At 50.4% G+C, this 24,802-nt stretch overlaps 1 protein-coding gene across 3 annotated transcripts in view; it reads right to left on the reverse strand.

The window, feature by feature from the left end:
- Positions 1-7,614: 7,614 nt before the first annotated feature.
- The window catches only part of KIAA1755 (KIAA1755 ortholog), a 46,204-nt gene continuing 29,016 nt past the window's right edge, over positions 7,615-24,802 (reverse strand). For all 3 annotated transcript variants that reach the window (XM_054467818.1, XM_054467817.1, XM_054467816.1), the window contains 9 exons: positions 23,327-23,420; positions 22,343-22,429; positions 20,850-20,966; positions 18,719-18,817; positions 17,632-17,780; positions 14,809-14,947; positions 13,412-13,534; positions 12,421-12,642; positions 7,615-8,904 (listed from right to left, as the gene is read on the reverse strand). In XM_054467818.1, the coding sequence (XP_054323793.1) occupies positions 8,203-8,904; positions 12,421-12,642; positions 13,412-13,534; positions 14,809-14,947; positions 17,632-17,780; positions 18,719-18,817; positions 20,850-20,966; positions 22,343-22,429; positions 23,327-23,420 (1,732 nt within the window). In that variant the 3' untranslated portion in view covers positions 7,615-8,202. The remainder of the gene's footprint in view (positions 8,905-12,420; positions 12,643-13,411; positions 13,535-14,808; positions 14,948-17,631; positions 17,781-18,718; positions 18,818-20,849; positions 20,967-22,342; positions 22,430-23,326; positions 23,421-24,802) is intronic.

Raw genomic sequence — 24,802 nt, forward strand, 5'->3', positions numbered from 1 at the left:
CTCTATGAATTTGCCTATTCTAGGTATTTCATATAATGGACTCATACATATTGGTCATTTTGTGTCTGGCATATTTCACTTAGCATAATCTTTTCAAGGTGCATCCATGTTGTAGTGTGTATCAGAACTCATTCCTTTTTATGTGGCAGGATAATATTCCATTGTATGTGTGTGTGTGTGTATATATATATATATATAACAAAATGTGATTATATAAAACAAATGGAATTATATGTGTATATTTTGTTTATTCATTCATCTGTTAATGGACACTTGGGTTATTTCCATCTTTGAGCTGTTGTGAATAATGCTGCAATAAACATTGGCATCCAAGTGTCTCTTTGAGTTTCTGTTTTCAAATCTTTTGGGTATGTAACTAGGAATGGAACTGCTAGGTCATTCTATGTTTAACTTTTTGAGGAACTTCCAAACTGTTTTACACAGCAGCCGCACCGTTTTACATTCCCACTAACCATGTATAAGGGTTCTAATTTCTTCATGTCCTTGCCAACATTTGTTATTTTCTGCATTTAAAACATTATAGCCATCCTAGTAGCTATGAGACGGTATCTCATTGTGATTTTGATTTGCATTTCCCTGTTGACTGGTGATGTATCTTTTCATGTGCTTGTTGGCCATCTGTACATCTTCTTTGGAGAAATAACTATTCAAGTTCTTTACCTATTTGGTAATTGGGTTGTATTTTGTTGTTGTTATAGTAGAAATTCTTTACATATTCTGTATATTAAACTCTTATCAAATATACAATTTGCAAATATTTTCTCCCATTCTATATGTTGCCTTTTCACTTTCTTGATAATTTCCTTTGATGCACTAAAGATTTTAATTTTGAAGAAGTCTAATTTATCCATTTTTATTTACGCTGATCGTATTTTTGGTGTCATATCTAAGAAGTATCTATTGGCAAATCCAAACTCATTAAGATTTACCCCTACGTTTTTTTCTATGATTTTTGTTGTTGTTGTTGTTGTTGTTTTAGACGGAGTCTCGCTCTGTTGCCCAGGCTGGAGTGCAGTGGTGGGATCTCGGCTCACTGCAAGCTCCGCCTCCCGGGTTCATGCCATTCTCCTGCCTCAGCCTCTCGAGTAGCTGGGACTACAGGCGCCCGCCACCACGCCTGCCTAATTTTTTTTTTTTTTTTTTTTGTATTTTTAGTAGAGATTGTGTTTCACCGTGTTAGCCAGGATGATCTTGATCTCCTGACCTCGTGATCCACCTTCCTCGGCCTCCCAAAGTGCTGGGATTACAGGCGTGAGCCAACACTCCTGGCTTTTTCTATGAGTTTTATAGTTTTAGCTCTTATATTTAGGTTGTTGATCTATTTTTAGTAAATTTTTTTATATGGTGTGAAGCAGAGGTCCAACTTTATTCTTTTATGTTTGGAAATCCAATTGTCTCAGCATAATTTGTTGAAGAGACTATTCTTTCTCCATTGAATGGACTTGGGACCCTTGTCAAAAATCATTGGCCATAGATGCATGGGATTGTTTTGGGATTCAAAATTCTATTCCTTTGTCCATACATTTATCTTTATGGCAGTACCACACTGTTTTGATTACTATACCTTTGCAGTAAGTTTTGAAATTGAAAGCTCTGGGTCCTCCAACTTTGGCCTTCTTTTCCAAGATGTTTTGGCCATTTGGGGCCTACTGCAATCTGTCTTAAATTTGAGAATTGGCTTTTTATTTCTGGACAAAAAAGCAGTTGGAATTTTGATAGGATTACATTGAACCTATATATTGCTTTGGGTGGTATTGACATCTTAACAATCCTATCCATGAATATAGTGTGTCTTTCCATTTATTTAGGTCTTCTCTAATTTCTTTCAGTAATGTTTTGTAGGTTTCCATGTATAAATCTTTCATCTCCTTGGTTAAATTTATTACTGGGTATTTTATTCTTCTAATGCTGTTGTAAATGAAATTGCTTTCTTAATTTCCTTTTTGAATTGTTTGTCGCTGGTATATAAAAACACAACTGATTTTTGTGTGTTGATCTTCTAACTTGAAATTTCGCTGAATTTATTAGCTGTAGTAGCTTTCATGTGGATTCTTTGGGATTTTTGAGATATAAAAGAATGAGATCTGATCTTTTAAATATGTAAATAGTTTTACTTCTGCTTTTCCATTTGGATGCCTTTTCCCCCTTTTTCTTGTCTAATTGCACTGGCTAGAACTTACAGTAAAATACTGAATAGCAGTGCTGCAAGTGGGCACTCTTGTCTTTCTCTTGACTCAGAGAGAAAGCTTTTAGGCTTTCAGCATTGAATTTGATGTTGGTTGTGGGATTTTCGTAAATGCCTTTTATCATGTTGAGTACGTTCACTTTTATTCCTATTTTTCTGAGTGTTTTTATCATGAAAAGCTATTGGATTTTGTTAAATGCCTTTTCTGCATCAAGATGGTCATGTGGTTTATTTTCCTTCATTCCATTAATTTGGCATATTACACTGATAGATTTTCTTATGTTTCACTATCTTTGCACTTCTAGAAGAAATCCCACTTGGTCATGCTGTATAATCCTTTTAAGATGCTGTCATGTTTGGTTTGCTAGCATTTTGTTGAGGGTTTTTGCATTTATATTCATAAGGTATATTCATAAGGTTAGTAATTTTCTTTGTGATGTCCATATTTGGCTTTGATATCAGGATAAGAGTGGCTTCATAAAATGTTAGGAAGTGACTTCATTCCTTTTTAATGGCTAAATAATATTTCATTATGTGTATATTTTTAAAATCCATTTTTCAAAAATCCATTCAATAGCTAATCAACATTTTGGTTGCTTCTACTTTTTGACTATCAGGAATAATTCTCAATAAGCATTCATGCATAAATTTTTGTGTGGATATGTTTTCATTTCTCTTGGATATATACCTAGTAATGGAATTGTTTGGTCATATGATAACTTGATGTTTAACAGCTTGAGGAACTGGCAAACTGCTTGCCAAAGTAGTTGCACCATTTTACATTGCCACCAGCAGTGTATGAGAGTTCTGATTTCTCCACATCTTCACCAACACTTGTTATACATCTTTTTATTATAGCCATCTTTGTGGATGTGAAACAATATCTCCTTGCGGTTTTGATTTGCATTTCCCTGATGGCCAGTAATGCTGAATATCTTGTCATGTGCTTATTGGCCATCTGTACATCTTCTTTGGAGAAAAGCTTATTCAGATCCTTTGTCCAGTTTAAAATTTATTAGTAGTAGTAGTAGTATTTAGCTGTGAGAGCTTTTTACATATTATTGATACAGAATATTATCTTTTATGGGCCCACACTTGCAACTCTCGTCTAAGGTCTGCCCTGGAGCTACCAGACTCTGCTTTGTGCCACATGATTCTGCAGAAAGCCTGAAGTGCCTTGGAGGTGTAAAATATCCTCCAGAGTTCCCCCAGGCAGTCAGGCAGAGGCAGGGACTTGGTCTGAAATTGCACCTTGGCTTTCCTCCCTTCCCTGTTCTGCTTCCCTTCCTGCTTTCTCTTGTGATCACCTCTTCAATGAATCACCTGTACCTGAATTCTCACCCCTAGGTCCACTTCTGGGGAACTTGACCCCAGAAAAAGCTTGGAATGGCTGAGGAACTGAAAACAAGTTAGTGCTTCTGGAACTCAGAAGACATGGAGATTGAGATGAGGCTGAAGTGGAGGGCAGAGGCTGACGACACAGGCTTTGTAGATCACAGAAAGGTTGGATTTTCTATCTGGAGAGCTACTACTACCCTGCTACTGTCAGGGTTAAGCAGGGCTGACATTATTTTACATTTTGAAAGACCCCTCTAGTTTCTGGGTGGAGAACAGATGAAGGGGATCCAAGTAACTGCAGGAAGACCACTGCGGACCCTGTTATAGTTGTCTGGGGCTAGAGGATGGAGGCTGGGATGAGGCTGAGGACGATGGAGGGAGAGAGAAGTAGAAGATAACAGAGAGATCGGGAGAGTGGATTTAGGGGTTAAGGGGAGGTTTGAGGACAACTTGCTAGTTTCCAGCCTGGGTGCCTGGACGGATGGTCAGTGCACAGAGAGGGAAGCAGGACTGGGAGGGCAGGTCAGAGGTTCCACATACAAAACACCACCAATTTTCCTTCCCTGGTCTGACCGAATCCCTCCATTTCACAGATGGGGAAAGGAGGTCCTAAGGAAGTACATGGCTACCCAGAGTTCCCCAGCATGCCCCAGGCAGAGGGCAATGGGACCTCCAGAGTCCTGCCACCTATCCAGAGCACTTACCCTACAGGGGACTCTCTGGCTCTGGCCTCAGAGAGTTATTTTCAGCTGGGGTTTGGGACCAGGCAAATTTGTCCTGGGCTGGAGGCCAATTCACAGCCCCTGGAGAACAGGACATCTCTGCTTTATGAGGTCAGACTGTATTCTGACCCCAGCCAGCCACCCTGTCTGGGTCTAAAGTGGGTGTGACAGCCACCCTGTCTGTGTCACAAGGGTGTGAGGGGCCTACCTCAGAGTGGCTGACAAAACACAGGCTCGTCCACAATCCTGGGTTTGGCATTGATCCAGAACCAGGCCCAGACCCTGTGCTTTCCCCTTCTTGGCCCCTTCCCTGGCTGTGTGACCTTGGGCAAGTCATTGCCCCTCTCCAGGCTTTAGTCTTCCCATCTGTAAAATGGGGCCATCTCAGAGTATGACTTCTGTGACCCAAAGGGTTGTAGTAAATATCAGGTGGGAAATAGATGGACAAAAAAAGTGCTTTGCGAACTGTAAAGTGCCTAGACTTCTATTTGGGCTCAGTCCTATGTCTGCCCCACATCACTGCCCAGCAGTGAAAAGTCTTTTCAAAGCTTTGTTCCTTCACAAGATGGCTACTCCTCTGGAAAGGAAGAAGTCTTGGTGTGGAACACAAGGATCCGGAGATCTTACTTTCCCGACCCAGCAGGCTTGACAAATCCAATGGACAGATGGGAAAACTGAGGAGCACCTATCTACTCAGAGGCACTAGGCTATTAAGCCTGGATTCAAAAGCAGGGCTCTCCAAGACGAGAAAGATCCTCATCCATCCAATGCCTCCATTGGAAAGATGGGGTAAACTGAGCACCAGAGAGAGGAAGCAACCTGCCTCGGGTGACCAGGCCATCAGCAACAGGGCAGAGTGGCACCTGAAGTGCCTGACTTCCAGGCTGTGCTTCTCTTTCTGTCTCTTGCCTATCAGCCCCTCGAGCTTGAAAAAAGTGTTCCCATCACAGTGGGATGTTCACAGTCATATCACTGGCTGACCTGGGGTTCCTTGAAAGCCCATCTTCTTCCACCACAGCAGGCTTCAAACTTTGTTTAAAAATCCCATGGAGGGGCACTGTGGCCTCTGCCTCCTCAGAGCAGCCTCTCAGGGGCTGAGGCTTTGCTGATTCAAAGCTATGTCATCACTCCTAAGGAATCCCTGGGGGAGGCCATGCCATGCCCCTACTGTGGGCACGTTTGGGCAAAGCCAATAAACTAGGCCCAGATCAAGTCCAGCTCTGCCCCTCACTGTGGCACTGGGCAAGGTACCTCCAAATCTCTCCGAGTTTCAGCTTCCTCCTCAGTAAAATAGGGTGGAATCTGTCCTCATAATGTTGTAAAAAAATTCAACAAGCCCTGTAAAGCTTTTAAAGGATTTAGCTCAAAGCTAGGCACAAAGAAGATGCAGAAGAAATGTTAGCTGTTATTATTCGATATTTTTATATATTGTTACCCATTATGATATTTCATTTCTGCATTCCCTTCTTCCCCAGGGGATGCAGTGAGGGGAGAGATTGTTGGGGAACAGTTCTTTCTGCGGACAGAGGGATGCACAAGGTAATCTTGGGGACTCCACCCACCCAAGGATTCTTAGATTACCCGTGCCCCCTTTGCCCCCCTTCCTTCTAGCAGTAGCTGTGGTCTCTCACAAGTCAGTTTCCACCCCAGCACCCCAGGTTCTGTGGCTCCCTGCCTGTGGTCCCCACTGGCTGGATGCTGTTGCTATGGCAACAGCATTTTAAGAGACTTCGGCCCTCTCTGAGGCGACAGGCATGGATGGAGACAGGCTAATCCAACGCCTCATGCATCCTTGGGCCTGTCTGGATGGAAGGCAGGGAGTGGAATGCAAGAATCAAACCTGGCTTTGGGTGGGGGACTCAGGCCCCAGCCCCGGGTGTTCCCCAAAAGCACCCCCACTTTGCTGAGTCACACAGGAAGAGCACTTGGCTACAAACGCAGATTCCAGCCACCTGCCAGCCCTAAGAGTCTATTTTAATGTCTGGGGTAGGATTCCCTAGGAAGCCTTTTGACTGGCTCTGCTCATGGCTCTGAGGCAGGCAGGCCCTAGACCACACCTGGCGAAGTCTTCAGTCTTGGAAGATTCCTGAAGCCATTTTAGGTATCGAGTGTGCGACTCTTGGCTGAGACAGCTCCTGAGAAGCCCTAGTTGTCCTCCTACGCCTGGCCCAGGCCTGCCTCTCTCCCCTTCACAGCCTCATTGTGGGGGACCTGTGCCCCCCAGCCTCTTTCTAGAGCCAGGAAAATTCAGAGCTAGGTGACCAAAAGGCCACTTCAGTAATGCATACTACTGCAGAGGTAAGGCAAACACTTTCAGCTTAATGACACTCCAGAGAGGTACTGGCAGGGGCCACTCCGGGCAGTATGAAGGATGGGGCTTCTGGATGCTCCATCTAAGATCTGACAGATAGGCCCCTTCCCATGGTCCCCAACCACCAGGACCCAGCCACCCACAGAACCCCAATGGCACTGGGCCACAGAGGCTGGGCCTAGAGAGGTGGACATGGGGCAGGGAAGGGGACAGAAGACATCGAGTTCAGGGAGGCTTGGTGGGGAGGTGAGAGAGATGGGGGACCTCTAAGGCGGAGAGGATTCTCTCTGGAGGACAAGGACAAGATTCCACAGGGTTCCTTGAACTTGAAAATGAAGGCCCATGCCTGTTGAAGGGGCCTCGTGAGACAGGGAGCACAGAAGACATGTCCTTCCTTTCTGAGCACAGGAACTGGCCTCTGGCTCCAGGAGGCAATTCTCTTTGCCAAGACCAATGGAGCTGGCTGTGTGTGCTGTCTACGAGTGCCAACTCCTGAGGGTTGGTAGATAAATGCCCTGGATGCCTCACGCCTCAGGGGGTGTTCGAGGATTCCATGCTGTCTTTCAGAGATCTCCAGAAATATCCAGCTACAGTTGCCAACATGGAAATTTGTATGAGGGTGGGGCACAATGGCTCGTACCTATAATCCCAGCACTTTGGAAGGCTGAGTCCAGAAGATCGCTTGAGCTTGAGATCAGCCTGCCTGGGCAACATAGCAAGACCCTATGTCTACAAAAAATAAATAAATAATAAGCTGAGCATGGTGGTGCGTGCCTGTAGTCCCAGCTACTTAGGAGGCTGAGGTGGGAGGATTGGTTGAACCCAGGAATCTGAGGCTATGATTGCACCACTGCACTCCAGCCTGGACACCAGAGTGAGACCCTGTCCCTGGTGGGGTCGGGGGGTGGGTGGAAAAGGCAATCCCAGCACTTTGGCAGGCCAAGACAAGAGGATCACTTGAGCCCAGGAGTTTGAGACCAGCCTGGGCAATGCAGTGAGGCCTCATCTCTAAAAATAAAATACAATGAATTTTTAAAAATTAAAAAAAAGAAAATTTGCTTGACAACATACTCTTTATTCCCTTTGCAGATTCACCTCCTACTCCCCCAGCTGAGGTTCCTGGATCAGCACCAAACACACTGATCCTTAAATCCTCATCTCAGGGTCCATTTTCCTGGAATCCAAGACAAGGAAGCACTCCCGAATCTCCCCAAGGATTCTGTATAAGGGCAACACTGGCCCTCGTGCCCGAGGGGAGAGCTGTGTATGTTCCTGAGCTGCAGGTGGGTGTCTGCCTGCCTGCGAGGGAGACCTCTGGAGGGGTCTGTGCTGACAGGTCTTTCCACAATGAGAGCCTGGAGGGATGGAGCCAATCACACCCTTCATTGTGCCCTGGTTCTGACACCCACTCTCGCTATTCTGCATGGGTGAGGATCGGGTCTTCCAGGAGTTTTCTGGAGCCAGGGGGCAGGTCAACAGTTCCCATCCTCCCAGCAGAGGCAGAACGTAAAACCAGTGCTCCATGGCGACGTCTCACTGGGACTGACCAGAGCTCCCAGCTACCCCTCCAGCTGGGCTCCATCCCAGTGCTCCTGGAGGCTGGTGCCACTGAAGGGGGCTCTCAGCTAGAGGGAGGCAAGGGGACTTGTCTGGGGTGAGTCCTCAAGGGATGTCTGCGAGTCTGTCCCCTCTGAGGAGAAGCTGCCCCCAGTGAGGCGAGGGACTTGGCTCTGCCTGGGGGGCTGCTGCCGGAAGAAGGTAGTGGCAAGCAAATGCTCGCAGGCAGGGTCAGGGAGCTTGTGGGAGCCTTTGCCGTCTTCAGCCTCTGCAGCCCGGCCAGCTTCCTGGGGTGGAGAGCCTGCCTGGAAAGTTCTGTTCTGTTCCCTTCTGGGGGGCCCAGGAGGCCAATAGGACTTTGGCAAATGGTCCATGCCCAGTGAGTCTAGTGGAAGCTGGTCCCACCTCCCCTTGGAAATGACCTCTACACTCAGACCTTGGCCCTTGGCCGCCACCCCTCTTCGTTCTGGGCATGCCGAGTGAGCAGCTGGAGCCTCTGGGCAAGAGCTGTGGGTCAGTGCCTTCTCCAGGAGCATCCGGATCTCCTCATGCCTGATCCGGGCCTCCTCCCACAGCTCCTGGCCCAGGCCTGCCTGGCTCAGGGAGGCCACCTGCAGCCCCACGGCTGCGAGCTTCTCAGCAGGGAACTCAGATGCCAGTCGCTGCAGGTAGCGGTGGAGGCGGCGCTGGTCCCCAGGACTGACCCTTGAGGTCTTGTCCAGCCTGAGCTGGGCCATCAGGTCCTGACAGTCCATGTGGAACCAGGTCATCTGGGGGACAAGAAGAGAGGGAGGTGGGGGCTCAGGCTGGAAGTGGGACCATGGAGGACTGAATTAATAAGTGCCCGATGCCAGGGCCCCGCTCAGCTTGGCCATGATCTTCTCCACTGACCGTGACGACCCTGGTGTCCCTCTCTTCCCTGGGTTCACACACCTGCCATCTGGAAACAGCCCCCAAGCACCCTTAGAATCATCAGACACCTTTTTTTTTTTTTTTTTTTTTTGAGATGGAGTCTCGCTCCATCACCCAGGCTGGAGTGCAGTGGCATGATCTCGGCTCACTGCAAGCTCTGCTTCCCGGGTTCAAACAATTCTCCTGTCTCAGCCTCCCGAGTAGCTGAGGCTATAGGCACCTGCTGCCATGCCCAGCTAATTTTTGTATTTTTAGTAGGACGGGGTTTCACCTTGTTGGTCAGGCTGGTCTCGAACTCCTGACCTCAGGTGATCCACCCGCCTCAGCCTCCCAAAGTGCTGGGATTATAGGCATGACCCACTGCGCCCAGCCCATCAGACACCTTCTAATAGACCTATGGGCCAGCGGGGACTTAGCTGTCTCTGGGGCTCACTTTCTTCTTCTGTAAAATGGAAGTTGCACTAGATGATCATGAAAAGCCTTTTGAGAGGTGAAATTCCTATCCATGGTTGTATTAACCCTTGAGAGTGCGGTGAGGGAGGAGTCTGGCTAACATTTATTGAGCGCTGACTGTTTGCCAGGTTCTGTGTGTCTCAGGCAGGATCGCACTGAACTGCACCAGCAGCCCATTTCACAGAGAAGAAAACTGAGGCTCAGAGAAGTGAACTCACTTGCCCTAGGTCACACAGCAAGTCAGGGAGGAGCTGGGATTCCACTTCGGATCTGTCCTCCAAGCACCTTCATGGGCAGAAGGAGAAACGGGCCAGGCAGGGGTGTGCCCTCACCATCATACCTTGAGACTGTCAGCCACACCAGGCCTGCAGGCCCCCTCACTCCAGCCGAGCCTCTGCCTCATTTTGTGATTCTGTCTGTCCCCGCTTCCCCCACAAAATGTCTGCAGACTGCAAAGAAGCCAACACGTTCCCAGCAGCTCGTGAAAAACATAATCTTTCTCTCCATTAATTTAGAAACCGACAGCGAGCTGTTAGGTTGTAGGGATTGGAGAACCATTTTCTCCGAAGAGACCATCTTTCCACGGATTAAGGGAACTTGTCTTTAGATAAATGGCTTCATATTCGTGCAAGCACACGGAGCTCATGGCCGGGAAAGAGCTCCATAAATCTCCGTTAGTGGCACCATTGTGTTATTATTATTTAGGACCAAAGCTGCTGCACACACGCTCCCCACCAGGGGCTGAGCCTGGTGCTGGGCTGTCCCATCATCTGTCTGTCTGTCCAGGACTTGACCTTCCAGGCTAAGCTGGACAGAGACGGATAGCACCTCAGAAATCATCTTGCCCAACCCCTTATGGAACGGATTGAAATTCAGGGCCAGTGAGGAAACAGGGCCAGCCCAGATCCAACAGAGAGAGTTGGACTCAAAGTCAGGGTTGCTACCTCCCCCGTATGACTTCTAGGCCTGGCACAGACACTACCTCCACACAAGCCATCCCCAGGCTTCCAGCCTATCCTGACTCCCCGCACAGCCTCCCTGAGCCCCTGTGGGCCGAGCCTGTGCCAGGCACCATGGATAGAGCAGGACCAACTTGAACCCAGTCCCTGCCTCAGGGAGCTCACCTCGCAGGCACCATGCAAGAGACAAGCGAGTGACAACGACCAGGACAACTTCAGATCAAAGTGAGCAGCCAGAAGTGACAAAACAGGGTGATGAGAGAGAACCGGGGTGGGCAGTCAGAAAGGGTGTCTGCAAGGAGGGGATGTGTGAGCTGAGAGCGGAAGAAAGACAAGAAGCCAGCCGGTCAACGGGAAGAGCTTCCCAGGCTGAGGGAACAGCACGTGCAAAGACCTCGGAGTTGGAGCACGTTTGATTGACCCGGGAAGGCCCGTGGGGCTGAAATTGGCTGAAATCAGTGGGCAAGGCAGAGAAGCTACCAGATGTCTTTAACCCTGGAGGCACTACTCCTCCTCTTCCTCCTCCTAATGATAATAATAATATTGATGTTAATGATAATTCTGAATTTGAACAAAGCCCTGTGCCAGGGGTTACTTCCATTGAAATCTGTCACTACCTGGTAAGGCTGGCAGTAGAGCCAGATGGTCTGGGTTTGAATCTCTGCCCATTCGGTTAGCTGTGTGACCCTGGGTGAGTTATCTGTCCTCTCTGTTTCCTTAGGTGGAAATGCCCATAATAGTAGTACCTGTCTCATAGGATCGGGGCGACAATAAAATTATATGTGAAATGACTAGAACAGGGCCTGGCTTGTCATAAGAACTACATGGCCATTAACTATGGTCTTAGCAAAGAGCTGAGGCCTAGAGCAGTGAAGACTGTGGTTGAGGTCACAGAGCTCACGCAAGGACATGAAGCCCCGGACTCCAAGGCTCAGATTCTGCCTGTATCATGCTCTTAACTGTACACAGCTGGAACTGGGGGAGCCCTTTGCTGCCACTGCCGACATCTGCCTCCCTTGCCCGCTGTCCCAAGGAGACAGAGAGTGCCCTGTCCTCCCAGGGCCCCAGGCGTGAGTTGCCCAGAGTCCCTCCTGCTGCCCTCTGAAGCAGCCTGTGATTGCTGTGGCCTGCGCGCGGGGCTGGCCTGACAGTTGGGAGGCTGGGGTCAGGTCTTTCTCACACTCTGTCCTTGGTGACAAGCGCAAGGGGCAGCTGAGGGCACTGGGTCTGGGCCAGCCATGGGGGTCCCTGTCCCAGCTGGACCACACTCTCCCAGGCTGCTCCTTTGTCCCCACAGACCTCAGTTTTCCCATAATTTTTTTTTAAAGAGAGATTTGGCTACATGAATTTAGGACAGGTGGCAGCTCCTAAATCAAATCTTCCTTCATCACTGCCCTCTTTGGGCAGTTTTCTCATCTGTAAAATGGGAACAACATTGGTGCCCTGTCATCAAAGAGGTATGGGTAAGAATGAAGTCAAGTAAGGTGTGTGAAGTGCTCACAGGAGGGTCTGGCATGGTGTACACACTCACAAATGTGCACTACCCTCCCAACAACCCATCGTCCTCATCATGGTCAAGCCTGCTTGGTGAAGGGATCTGTCGTCATTTCTTCTCTCTTTGGGGAAGCACATAAGGCATGTCACGGGGCACCACGGGGACATCTATGCTCAAATCTCAGCTCTTCCCCTTCCCACTGTTTTTTTCCTGTTACGAGACTTGGGGAGTGAATCACGAAGAGCCTCAGACTGTGTCTGGGGTATCCCTGTCCCCGCTGTGCCCCCAGCCAGGGGATGGGGGTGGTGTCTGTGCAAGTGGGCGGGGGGGCTGTGTCTAGGTATCCAAGGGATGGGGGGGTGTCTATGCAGTTGGGCCACGGGGCTGTGTCTAGGTATCCCTGTCCCCACCATAGCCCCAGCCAGGGGATCGGGGGGTTATCTGTGCAGGTGGGCCGCGGGGCTCACCCTCTTGCAGAAGCGGTGCAGGTGGAGCAGCGTCTCAAGGTCAGTGCGTTGCCGCTCGGCCGCCATGTAAAAGTGGGTCAGCTTTGCCTGGAAGGCCCGCTGGGTAGAGGCAAAGGCTGCCAGCTCTGGGAACTCTGCACCTTCTGCCTCCCCAGCCCCTCCGGCTGTAGCTCCCAGCTGAGCGGCCTGCTTGGACAGCTCCAGGCCTCGGCGGTACTGGGCCTGAGAGGGGAGAGGAGGGGGCGCCCACTTAGCTCCCGCCTTGGCTGGGGCCTCCCTCAGAGGTCAGCAACCTCCAGCTGCCCTGCTGGCGAGCCAGGAGACTTCCTGGGCTTCAGTTTCCTCATCTGTAGAATGGGGACCCTAATAGCACCCACCTCACAGGCCTTACCTCCTGGTGAGGGTTGAACAATTAAGAGCAGTTATCATGCTTCTGGAAGTCTCCAGGCCCTCGCCATGGCAGTTCACTTTGCCTAGCCAGGCTCTGCTTAGATGTCCCTTCTGGAAAACTTCTCTGACTCCAAAGGCTCCTGCTCTGAGTCCCCACATTCTCCCTTACTGTGCGCTTCCCTGTTTGTCCCCGCCCCCGCCCCCGCTCCCCACTGGCCTGGGAATTCCTGAGTGCTGATATGGGGCTGAATCACCCTGTGGTCCAGAGCCTTGTCACATCGCATCACGTTGATGCAGCTTCCCTGCCCCCCAACCCCCAGCTCTGTGAGGCTGAGTTATTAGTTCTAGGGTGAGGCCCTGGAAACTGCATTTTAAGAAACCCTCTGGGGGATTCAGAATATTCTCTGGGCTTGGCCATCTGGTAAGAATCTCTGGGGGAGATAACATCTCAGCTGACCTCTGCAATCCAAGCTGTTTCCCTCACTGTCTCTGGAACTTTTCTTGCTCTTTCCCACCTCCACAGCTTTGCCCTGGCAGTGCCAACCCCTCTAATGCCCTCTCCATCTGCTCCAGTCCTGCTCCTCTGTTGCCTGGAACGCACTGCAGCCTGGAGGAAGAAGTTCTCAAATTCTGCATGGGCTTTCTCCACTGTCTCCAAACTTCCATCCTTGGGGGTCAGCGTTTGCAGGCACCGGCTTCCTTCCTGCTCCATCCAGTCGCTGACCTGGGACAGGAGAGGCAGATTTGGACATGAGGGGCTGCTAGGAGACCTCCCTTGTCCAGCTCCCCCACTTCCTTGCAGGCTGAGGTCTTCTGTCCTCACTCATTCAGTGGCTAGGCCTGTGACCACTGGCTTGGACTGAAACTCTCCCAATTCTGGGCATGGGAAGAAATGACTTGGGGAGGGGGAGTGCGTGATCATGTTCTTCAAAGCGGGACCCCAGAGGGCATCTGGCCTGGCTAACGCCCTCAGTGCACGCTGTTATCTGAATGAAGTCACAGGGTGGTGAACTTCAGGCTACTCTAACCACTCAGAGGTGCCGGATCATAAAGGGGTGGCCTCAGGGGTGATGAGCTCCCTGTTCGGGTGTGTGTGTGTGTGTGTGTGTTTGTGCGCACGTGCGCATGCAAACAGTGCTGGAGAAGAAGCTGCAGGCTGCAGAGGAAAGTCCATGGGCCTGCTGGGAACTCACCGTGTGAACATGGTAAGCCACTCCCCCTTTCTGGGCCTCGGTTTACTCAGTAGTAAAATGGGGTAGACATGAAGATTCAATGAGGGACAGAGGGTATATAATGGCTCTCAACCTCCTGAGTGGAAGTTCCTTTCTTATTCTGGGGCATCTTAAAGAGCCTATTCACTCACTTTATCTTCACAGATCCAATGTAGCAGGTACTAATATTACCCCCCATTCAACAAATGAAGATACTGAAGCACCGAAGAGTTAAATATCTTGTCCAGGACCACACCACGAGTAAGTGCTGGAGCCAGGAATGGACCAGGGCTGTCTGATGCAGGAGCGCGCCGTGCCCCACAGCTCCAGGCAGAAAGGAATGTGTTGGTTCTCGGCACCGGCAGTCAGATGAAGCCACGCCAGGTGCAGGTTCCAGAATCAGACCGCGAGATATGCAACCACAAACAGGTAACATTATGTCTCCTGGCCTCAGTTTCCTTGTCTGTGCAGTGGATGAAATCCTAGCATCTTCCCCATGAGTTTGGAAAGCAATGATGTTCACAACGGCTCTGGCCCAGGGCTTGGAACAGAGTTGGCGCTCAATAAGTGCAGCTCTTGGGGCTATGTTTTCACCCATTGAGCACTTATTGAGCACCATGTCATGTGCTACGCCCCAAGGATGGCTGCCTGGCCTTTGAAGGATCGCCAGCCTGGTATCCTTTCTCCAGAACAAAGCATCTGGCTAGGGCCGGGCCCAGAGTCGGGGCTTTCCTGTGGAATGTGGCCAGGTATAACCCCCATACCCCAAGCCAGACTCCCCTTTCACCTGGTGAATGGCGGCTTCCAGGTGGCCCAGGCGGACACGGAGCTCCAGCTTCCCCAGGAGGCTGTTGGATGTGGTGACCAGAACATGAAGCTGCTCGTCCACAAGGCTGTACAAGGCAGTGGCTGCAGCCAGATGGCTCCTGGGAGGTGGGCGGAGGTGAGAAAAGGCCAGTGTTGCCCTCTTCACCCTGCTGTACTTGTGCCCAGCATAGGCCTGCCCCTCCATCTCTTTGGCCCCAGCATGGCTTTCCAGCTAACTTGCTGTGTGACTGTGGGCAGGTCCCTTCACCTTTCTGGGCCTCAGCCTTGGTCTTCCATGGGACTGGGAGGACAAGAGAATGTAGTAGGAAGTGAACTGACCCTCCCCCTTCCCTAGAAGGGAACGAAGCTGGCCGGACAGATCTGGGTTCAAAGCCCAGCTCTGCTGCGTTCTAGTAGGAGGCTCTGTGCAAATTTCTCAACCTTTCTATGTCTCTGCTTTTTATTCTGTGAGGTGGAGATAAACACAGAACCCACTTCATAGCATGGTTGTAAGGATTAAATGATCTAACGCCCTGGCCCTCAACTCCAGCTATACATTATAACCTGCCCTGGGAGCTTTAACAAATCTTAGTGCCCTGCCCCAGGCCAACAAAGTCAGACTCTGAGTGCAACCAACACACTGATGTTTCCCTCTTTTTTTTTTTTTTTTTGAGACAGAGTCTCACTCTGTCGCCCAGGCTGGTCACCCAGGCTAGAGTGCAGTGGCGCGATCTCCACTCACTGCAGCCTCTGCCTCCTGGGTTCCAGCGATTCTCCTGCCTCAGCCTCCCAGGTAGCTAGGACTACAGGCACGCACCACCATGCCCGGCTAATTTTTGTATTTTTAGTAGAGACAGGGTTTCACATATTGGCCAGGCTGGTCTTGAACTCCTGACTTCAGGTGATCTGTCTGCCTCGGCCTCCAAAAGTGCTGGGATTATAGGCATAAGCCACCATGCCCGGCTGAGACACTGATGCTTTCTAAAGCACCTCAGGCAGTTCCAGGGGCAGCCAGGGCAGAGAACCAGCACTCATGCATGCAAAACACTTAACACAGTGCCCAGCGCACGATGTTTGTCAGGTCCGTGCTGTTTCTATTGCAATGGTGGGAAGTAGCTGCAACACGCCTGCCGGCCCTGCCTCCATTTCACAGATGGGAAAACTGAGGTCAAGGGAGGGGAATCGACTTGCAGATGGCAACCTGAGTTGGAACCCCACCCAGGGCTGTTTCTGCACATAATTTTAAAAAATGCTCGAAGCCACAAATCACTAAGGAAGAAGTGTGGATGGGATTTCAGGCGTGGTGATATTTGCGCGAAGGGAGGAATCTCCAACCCTGCTCTGCCCTCCTCTGCCTTCAGAGGGAAAATGGAAGAGAGAAGATGGCAGAAAAGCTTTTGACTTCCTGGAGGGCGCCTTGCTCTACCTCGGCCTCCCCATCTGACTGCAGCTCCCCACGGGTTGCCACCCTTGCAGGGAAGAGGTGTGGGCCCAGGGTGCGTGAATAGGATAGAAAATCTCTGCCTGCCTGGAGAGCGAGGGATGGAGGGACAGGGACAGCCTAGGGGCTGCAGGGACCCGCTGCAGAACAAATGCCCGCAGCAGCTCATGTGGGACCACAGTGCCCCCTGCTGGAGCTGCTGGTAGCCGTGGGTCTGCGGGGCCTCGGGTGGACAGGAGGGGCCTGGGCCAGTGGGGCAGGTAAGGGTGGAAGAGGCTGAGAAAGGCAGTGCCAGTCCCCATCAGGCACTGAGGGGCAGGGAGATGACCCCACACCCAGTGCTGCCCGTGCGTCCATCTGTGTGAGCCTGCTCTCAAGTCTAGTGCAGCTCTGGGTGGTGTGTTCAAGATTCTGGGACCAGATTGCCTGGATTCAAGTCCGGGCCCCACCACATCCCAGCTATGTGACCCTGGACTAGTCACTTACCCTCTCTGAGCCTCAGGTTCCTCCACTGAAAAATAGGCATAATATTTGCAGCTACCTCGGAGTGAATTAAGTGAGCTGGTATTTGTAAAGCCCTGAGAAAAATGCTGGACACACACAAAGTGCTATTTAGGTCTTGGTTCTGTAAACAAAATGTTCTTAAAAGCTCAGGCATACCAGCCCTCGACTTTGAATATAAGTAGCTGTGTTCTAAGAGGGTGAAAATACTTGCAATTACTGACCAATTTAATGGCTGACTTTTCCCCACCCCCTAAATTTAAAAAAGCTGGGACCTTCCAGGAATGTCTATAATTTATTCTGGCTCTGAGACCCCTGAGACACCATGAGGTTCTCACAAGTGTGTTTGAGCTGCCTACCGGGAAAGGCAGGGCCGGGTAGGGGTTAAATGCCCAGAAGGCCTGGCTTCAAATCCCTTACCAGCCGCTGTCTAGCTGCTATTTCCCTTCACTGAGCCTCAGTTACCCATCAGCCAAATGGACAATGTGGACCTCACAGGGTTCTTGCCAGAAATAAATGAGGCAGGCTCTTGCAGGGGCTCATCCTGGTGTGTGGGTCAGAGAAAGTGCTTTGTCCAAAAGGGTGACCAGAAATGGGTAGGCGACATCCTCCGATGCCCATCCCAGGCTCAAGATGGCTGGGGCTGAAGGAGGGAAAGCAGAGAAGGGGCGAGGAAATTGCCAGGGCTCAGGATAGGTTTCTGTGACCAGGCCTCAGCCTGGGATACAGGCCCTGCAACTACTGCAAAGCTGGGCACCCTCAGGGCTCAGCTATGTGTGCCCTAGGTGGTGTGGTCCCAGCTCCAAGCTCCTGGGTCAGAAACAGGATGGGGTGGAAGAGGAAAGGCCTGGACGTCTGTACCTGACATCAGGGCTGAAGTCCAGCCTGCTGGCATCACGCTGCAGCCTGGCCAGGGTGGCTCCACCTTCCCGCTGGAGGCCCAGTAGGCCCGGGTCCCTCAGCACAGCCTCCATCAGCTCCTTGGACTTGCTCAGGCACCTGGTAGCCTCCTGCCAGCGTAGGGAGGTGCCCTGAGGCCCCATCCCCACTCTCCTTCTGCAACCTTCCAAGGCTCCCCACACCCAGATCAAGTACAACTCCCAGTTTGGCATTCAAGGTCCTCCAGAAAGTCTGTCATTTCTGTCTCTAAAACATCCCCCTCCAGCCATGCCCCCTCTCATCACCACGGCAACCTCATTGGTCCACCCTCCAGCATCTCTTGCTGGGACACCCATTCCAGCCTCTTGGCTGGTCTCCCTGCTGCCCTCTGGCTCCCCCTACAGTCTGTTCTCCACATGGCAGTTGAACGGATCTCAAAGTGCAAATCTGATAAACCCCTGGTTTAAAACTCTCCAGTGGCTTCCCTGCAGGCTTCGAATTGAATCCCAGCCCAACTCTTCCTTGGTCCAGCTCCTGCTGCATCTAGAAGCTCCACTCGTGCTTCTTTCCCACTCATTCTGCTCCACATTGGCCTCCTTGCTACTCCTGAACACCCCAGGTATAACCCCACCTCAGGGCCTTTGCATGTGTTTGCCCCCTGCCTGGAGCACAGCCCCCCACAAAGGCAGGCTCCTTCTCAAACTTCAAGCCTCAACTTAAACTCCAGCTCTTCAGAGAGGCCCTCCTCCCTCCCTCATTATTCCCAATCTTACTTCCACAGGACTCGACACAATTTGGAATGATATACCCATTTATTTGTCTGCTTTTTAAACTACCACCTCTGCCACAGCACCACGAGCCCTAGGAGGGCAGGGATAAGTCAGTTTGCCCCAGGCTGGTCTCCAGTGCAGGGTACAAAGTGGGTGCCCCTCAAATATGAGTCAAGTGAATGATGAAAAACAGGGATAATGTCTTCCCCCTTTTCCCCAGGCCGTCTCCTTCTCGAAGCCCTTGGTCCAGGGGTCTGGGGTGTGGTGTGGCTTCCCTACCCACCATGCTTCAGGCTCACCTGCATCCCCCCAGGGGGGTCGGCCTTCTCAAATTCCTCGATGGAAGCTTGTAGCAGGGAAGAGGCCTGGTGGAGGTCAGCAAGGAAAGGGTCCAGCTTCTGCAGGACAGAGGACCAGAGGGCAGGTGTCAGCTCAGGCCAACCAGGAGGATGCCTCTTCCATCCCAGGAGCACACAGGGAGGTGGTAGTCAGTGGCTCTCCAACTCCAGGTGCATCAGAAGCATCTGGAGAGCTGGTTAAAACATAGGCTCTGGGCTCTGCTCCTGAGGTTCTGCTTCAGTTCTTCTGGGGCGAGGCATGGTAGAAAGTGCATTTCTAACAAGTTCCCAGGTGTTGCTGATGCTGCTGGCCTGGGGAACCACACTTTGAGAACCACTCGTGTTGAGTATGAGTGAGGGAGAAGAAAGGAGACAGGCCTGAACGACTCCCAGGCCAGTGGGGATACCATGGTTGGTAAGGGAAGGAAGAGGGCAGAGTTAGGGGAACATTTTCAGCTGAGTCCCACTTCAGCCCAGCTCCATCACCTACAAGCTGTGAGACCTTGGGCAAGTTACTTAACTTCTCTGTGTCTCTGCTTCCTCCTCTTTAAAATGGAGATCATAGTAGTTACTGCTTTATAGGGTTGTGTGAGGATTAAATCCATTAATATATGCAAGGCACTTAGAACAGAGCCCAGCCCATACTGTATTTATCATCATTCTCAATTCCATGTAGTGGGTCTATAGGTAAGATTTCATGTAAAGGAAAGAGTTTAAAGCTAAAATACAGTTCAAAAACCAGTGGATTCATTGGAGGCCTCTGGAAAGGGAAGCTAGGACCCTGGGGGACAAGCAGAAAAGGAGATTGCTCAGTAGGTATCTTTTTGTACCATTTGAAATGTGAATATACTCACTGCCTATTCAAAAACACACAATTTTAAAAAGATCACCTGGGCAAAAAGTCAATCAGCTACCATGTTAGACTGTTAGTATAGACCGGTGACTCAATGAGGGGTGACTTTGCCCCCTGGGGACATTCGGCAATGTCAGGAGACATTTTTTAATTGTCATAATTTGTGGGGTGCAAACAGTGGGTAGAGCCAGGGCTGGTACCAAGCATGTCGCAATGCACAAGACAGCTCCCAACAAAACAGAATTGCTCAACCCCAAATGTGAATAGATTAAGGTCGAGCAACCCTGGTCTAGACAGAACCCGGGGTGGGCATTGATGGGCATAGGTTTTGGTGTGGTTTAAGCCCACCGAAAGGCACCCTCGCCCTATGTGTCCTCATGTACTAAACTGGGTATGAAATGCCCCCTCTTGGGGTTGTGGGGAGGAGGGACTGTGATTACACAGGAAAGGAGCACAGCACTGGCGGCTGCCTTATTTCCTCCCTCTTATAGGAGGGAACCAGACCCTGAGCTTTCTGAGTTGTGTGGGTCCATAGAGCAAGTGCCTGTAAATTTATTTCATTTTATTTTATTTTATGATTCTTTTTGAGACAGAGTCTCACTCTGCCACCTAGGCTGGAGTGCAGTGGTGTGATCTTGGCTCACTGCAATCTCTGCCTCCTGGGTTCAAGTGATTCTCATGCCTCAGCCTCCCGAGTAGCTGGGACTACAGGTGCATACCACCACGCCTGGCTAACTTTTTCTTTCTTGTATTTTTAGTAGATATGAGGTTTTACCATGTTGGCTAGGCTGGTCTCAAACTCCTGACCTCATGTGATCCACCCACCTCGGCCTCCCAAAGTGCTGGGATTACAGGTGTGAATCACAGCGCCCTGCCCTGTAAATTTATTTTCAGTTAACATAGACCTAGCTCTTTACCCACATTAACTAAATTAATCCTCACAAAAACCCCCTGAGGAGGTACTATTATTATCCCCTGTTTAGCTGATGAGGAAACCAAGGCTCAGAGAAGGTAAGTAACTTATCCAAAATCACACAGCAGAGCTGGGATTGCAATGTAGGCAGCCTGGCCTCAGAGCCTGAGCTCTTAATCATTCGACTCTGTACCTTCACTGTAAACATTTGTTGAGTGACTGTTTATTTTTTAGCATAGCAGGGTTGATGGATCCATGGGACAGAAGAGTGAAGAGAGGAAGAGAAGGAGTGGGGGTCAGGGGCTAAAGCCTGTGATGGTAAACACCTGGAAGAATTGCACCCACTCGGTGTGGCAGTAGGGGAAGGGGCCTTCCAGGGCTGCGGGCAGCTGGCTGGGGTCCACATGGTGGCTGAGGGCCTTCAATGAGGTCAGCACCTCCACCTGCAGACCAAAGAATCAGGAGAACCAGGGACTCAATGTGAGGACAGTCATTTTAGAAGGTCCTGCCCAGATCCCTGCCCCAGCACCAGTTCATTTCCCACAAGTAAGGTTGACTCCAGCTTTAAAAGTTGCTTTGTGGGCAACCAATCTTCTCTGGAAACTCTGACAATCAAAATTCAGAACCAGACCCTGGTTAAGGAATGGCAAATAAACAGCACTCATACTGCCACTCTCCTAGCTTGTGCCCAAGGCAGACATCATAAATCAATCATAGCACTCGTTCCCTCTGAGCTTGGCTCTTTCCCAGTACGGCTCTCCAGGCAATCATACAAACTGATGGAAGCTGGCCCTTGTGATGAAACTTCTTTGTAATCTTTGCACAGTTCCCTGAGGAGCCACCAAGAGCTGTTTCCTTCTTGGGGCTGGTGAGAAAAGTCACTAAATCCCAACAGTGTCCTCTAAGACACGGAAGAACTAGGTGACTGCTTCTGCCAGGCAGAGAAATTTGAGGTTTATGCTGGGAATAGCTCCAGATATCTAGGCTTGGGATTTGGTGGATTCTGTGGGTTTTTTTTGGACCCACCTGATATTCCTGCTACTCAAAGTGTGGTCCATGGGCCAGCAGCACCGGCATTACCTAGGACATGTTGGAAATTCAGAGTCCCAGGACCCACCCAGAACTACTCAATCAGAACCTGCACATTAATGTATTTCCCCAAGAGATCAGTAAGCACATTAAAGTTGGAAAAGCACATCTCCAGCCCACAATCTGCCTCTTCACTAACCAGGAGGTAGGAGAGTTTTAAAACCACATCCCGAAGCAGGACAGAGGACTGACTGCCCATACTCATTACTGTGGTGTATAGCACTAATTAAAGGGAGCTGCAGGGCTTTTTCCTGCAAAGTCCTGCTTCAACTCCACATCTGTATTAATTAGGGAGAGAAATACAGGAAGATCAGATGTGACCGCAGTGTGAAAAAGGCACTGGAGTCAGGTGACTCCAGCTCTGCGTCTAGCTTGCTGTGTGGCCTTAGGCTTCAGTTTCCCCCTCTGAAAAGAAAGGGAGGAGGGATGGACCAGATGAAGCTTTTCAAATAGGTTCCATGCCATGTGCAATTCTCGATCATGTGGCAGCACCCACCAGGAGTTGCTAGGATTGCCAGAGAGAAATCATTCTGTGAGTGATTTGACAATGCCTGCCACGGATCTATATTGGGGAGTGGTAGCGCTCAGGCCTCGTATTTATTGCCTTACACTAGATTACTTCAAGGCCTCTTCTAGCTCATGAATTCTGCAGTTCTCCCTCTCCTTAACCCCAGCTCAGCTCGAGCCCAACAACTCCCCTCCTCAACCGTCGACCCTGAGTCCCCCTCACCTGGACGTCAGGTAATGTCTGCAGCTGGAGAGCTGCCTCCTTCTCCCCCAGGAAGAGAATAGCTCGGATGGAGGCTGGGACCTTAGCCTGTCAAAGACAACCACTGCAGAGTTGCTCTGCCCAAGGCTTCATGAAGCCTCACACACTTTGATTTCCTCCTTCATCCCCTGTAAGATGCAGGCAAATGGGTCACAAGGACAGGGTGGGGTCCCTCCATGGCTGGAATCTTTGTGTGATATGTTTGGACCGTGAATCATTGGTTAGAAGTCATGAGAGCAGCAGGTTCAAGTTGTGTTGCAAACCTTTCTAGATGACCCGCCCCTCTGGGCCCGTTTGCCCATCTGCAAAGCGAAGGAGGTCAGACCATAAGGTAAGCAGATGCAGAACCTCCCTTGACTCTGCTGCCCATAATTGCTGGATAGGAATCTCTTCTCTCCTCCCTTCTCAGCTCATGAGCTTTATGTGATCTAAGTCTGAGCCAATCAGTGTGTTGCATTCACCCCCAGGCCACAGGGTTGGGTGTGGAGGGACTCCTGAACCCACTGTAACTGAGACACAAAGAAATATTTGCTGGGAAAATAATCTCTTACTCTTTCCTAATGGATTTAAGTTAGAGACCATGTGAAGTCAGAGCTGCTGGGAGCCATCCGGCCACCAAGGGGCGCGGGGTGCCAAGCGGGGTGGCTTGGCATCCTCCAAAGAGAACAGGGCCAGAAATGGAGAGAGAGGAACCAGGTTCTAATGACAATATCTGAGCCCTTGGATCAAGCCATACTTGAAGCTGGACTTGGCTCCTGCATTGTCCAGTGACATGAACCAATGAGCTTCAAGCTTGTTAGGGCTAAGTTTTCTGTTGGCTGCGGTAAAAGTCCCTGCCTGAGAGTCCTGGTCCCAGCCCTAAGCACCCCTGGACTCTATGAATGTCAGGAGGGCCCTGGTGGCTCCCAGGACTTACTAGGCTAAGGCTCTCCACCTCCCACTCACCTGGGTGGCCTGCAGGGCGCTGACCAGACCAGGCTGTGGGGGCTGTTTCCTGGCGTCAATCAGGACCGCCAGCCCCTTGGCTTTATCTTCAGGCCTGTGGGTAGTAAACAGAATTGACAGTCTTGCTGGATGGCCTCGGACAGGGGGCAGGACCTAGCGGAAGGTGAGGGAACCCGGCTGCTAGAAACCTTGATTTACTGGTGAACTCTTCATCCTGTAAGACCAAGTTCTAATGCCCCTTCCAGGAAGCCCTCCATGGTTCTTCTCCAGGCAGAGCCCTTTGCTTCCTCTTTGGTGCTCCTGCAATACCTCATACAGCTCTCGTTTATAGCCTTACTATTCCTAACTCTAGCAACTAACCCAGGTACAGTAGGCGAGTCACTTGGGACTCACCCACTTTTTTGTGTAGGCAGAATCCTTATTTTATTCAAGAATCCAACTCCCTCCAAAAAGCCATGTTCCCCCAGAGCCTGGCTTCTGATTGGTTGAGGCCAACAGTAGTGACGTAATTCCTCTGGCCAGTGATTGGTTTAGATGGGGGAGGGTCATGTGACATTTCTGGCCAATGAGATATGAGGGAAAGTTTTCCGGGGAAAGAGGCTTCTGGGAAAGACATTCTCTCCTTTAAAAAGTTCTTACAAAGAGATATGAGGCAGAGACATAGAATGATACATTTCCTTAACAGATAAAACATTTTAAATGGGAATTTCTGTTGATTGCAGCCAAAACACCCTCCCTGGTTCAGCCACATTGCATTGAGCTTACAGTGGGCTACTTTTCAGTGACTATCTTAGGATTTTCCAAACTGGCCCAATTTTCAAGACTTGTTAAAATACAGATTCCTCACCCTACTCCTCCCCCATTCCCACCCCTCTAGCCATCTGGCCAGTGGGTACAGGGTGGCCAGGGAATCTGTGTGGTTCCAAGCACCCTCGGCCAGTCTAATGATCAGGCAGGATGGAAAAATAGCCCCCAACTGCCTTCAAGCCTTACAACCACTCAGTGCACAGACAAAACCTCTGGTGGCCCAGTGGGAGGGTAGAGCTGTGGCGCTGCCATTAGTACCTTGTGGTCTGGGCAAGTTATTTCATCTCCCTGAGTCAATTTAATAATGATAGTACCGGCCTTATGGGCTGTAGTGAGGACTGATGAATTCATTCGTGTAAAGCACTCAGTGACTGCACAGAGTAAATGGGATGTAAATATTTGCTATGATTATCCTAGAAGGGGAAACTGAGGCACAGAAAGGCCCAGTGGCAGATAGTGACAGGAGGCTCTGGGAGGTGATTTCAAGTCCCTGACTTTATATCCTTGCCTCCCTCTGGCAATGCCCATGCTGGACAGTGATTTTTTTCCAGACCTGTCTCTGCTACCAACCTGGAGGCCCTTAAAAGTCAGGGCCTGGTGTGAGGAGCCTCTGTCCCTAGCACCATGTAGCACGAAGCCAAGCCCAGAGCAGGGGCCCAACCAATGTTC

This window comes from Pongo pygmaeus, chromosome 21 (genome assembly GCF_028885625.2).
Source record: "Pongo pygmaeus isolate AG05252 chromosome 21, NHGRI_mPonPyg2-v2.0_pri, whole genome shotgun sequence".
Lineage (NCBI taxonomy): Eukaryota > Metazoa > Chordata > Mammalia > Primates > Hominidae > Pongo > Pongo pygmaeus.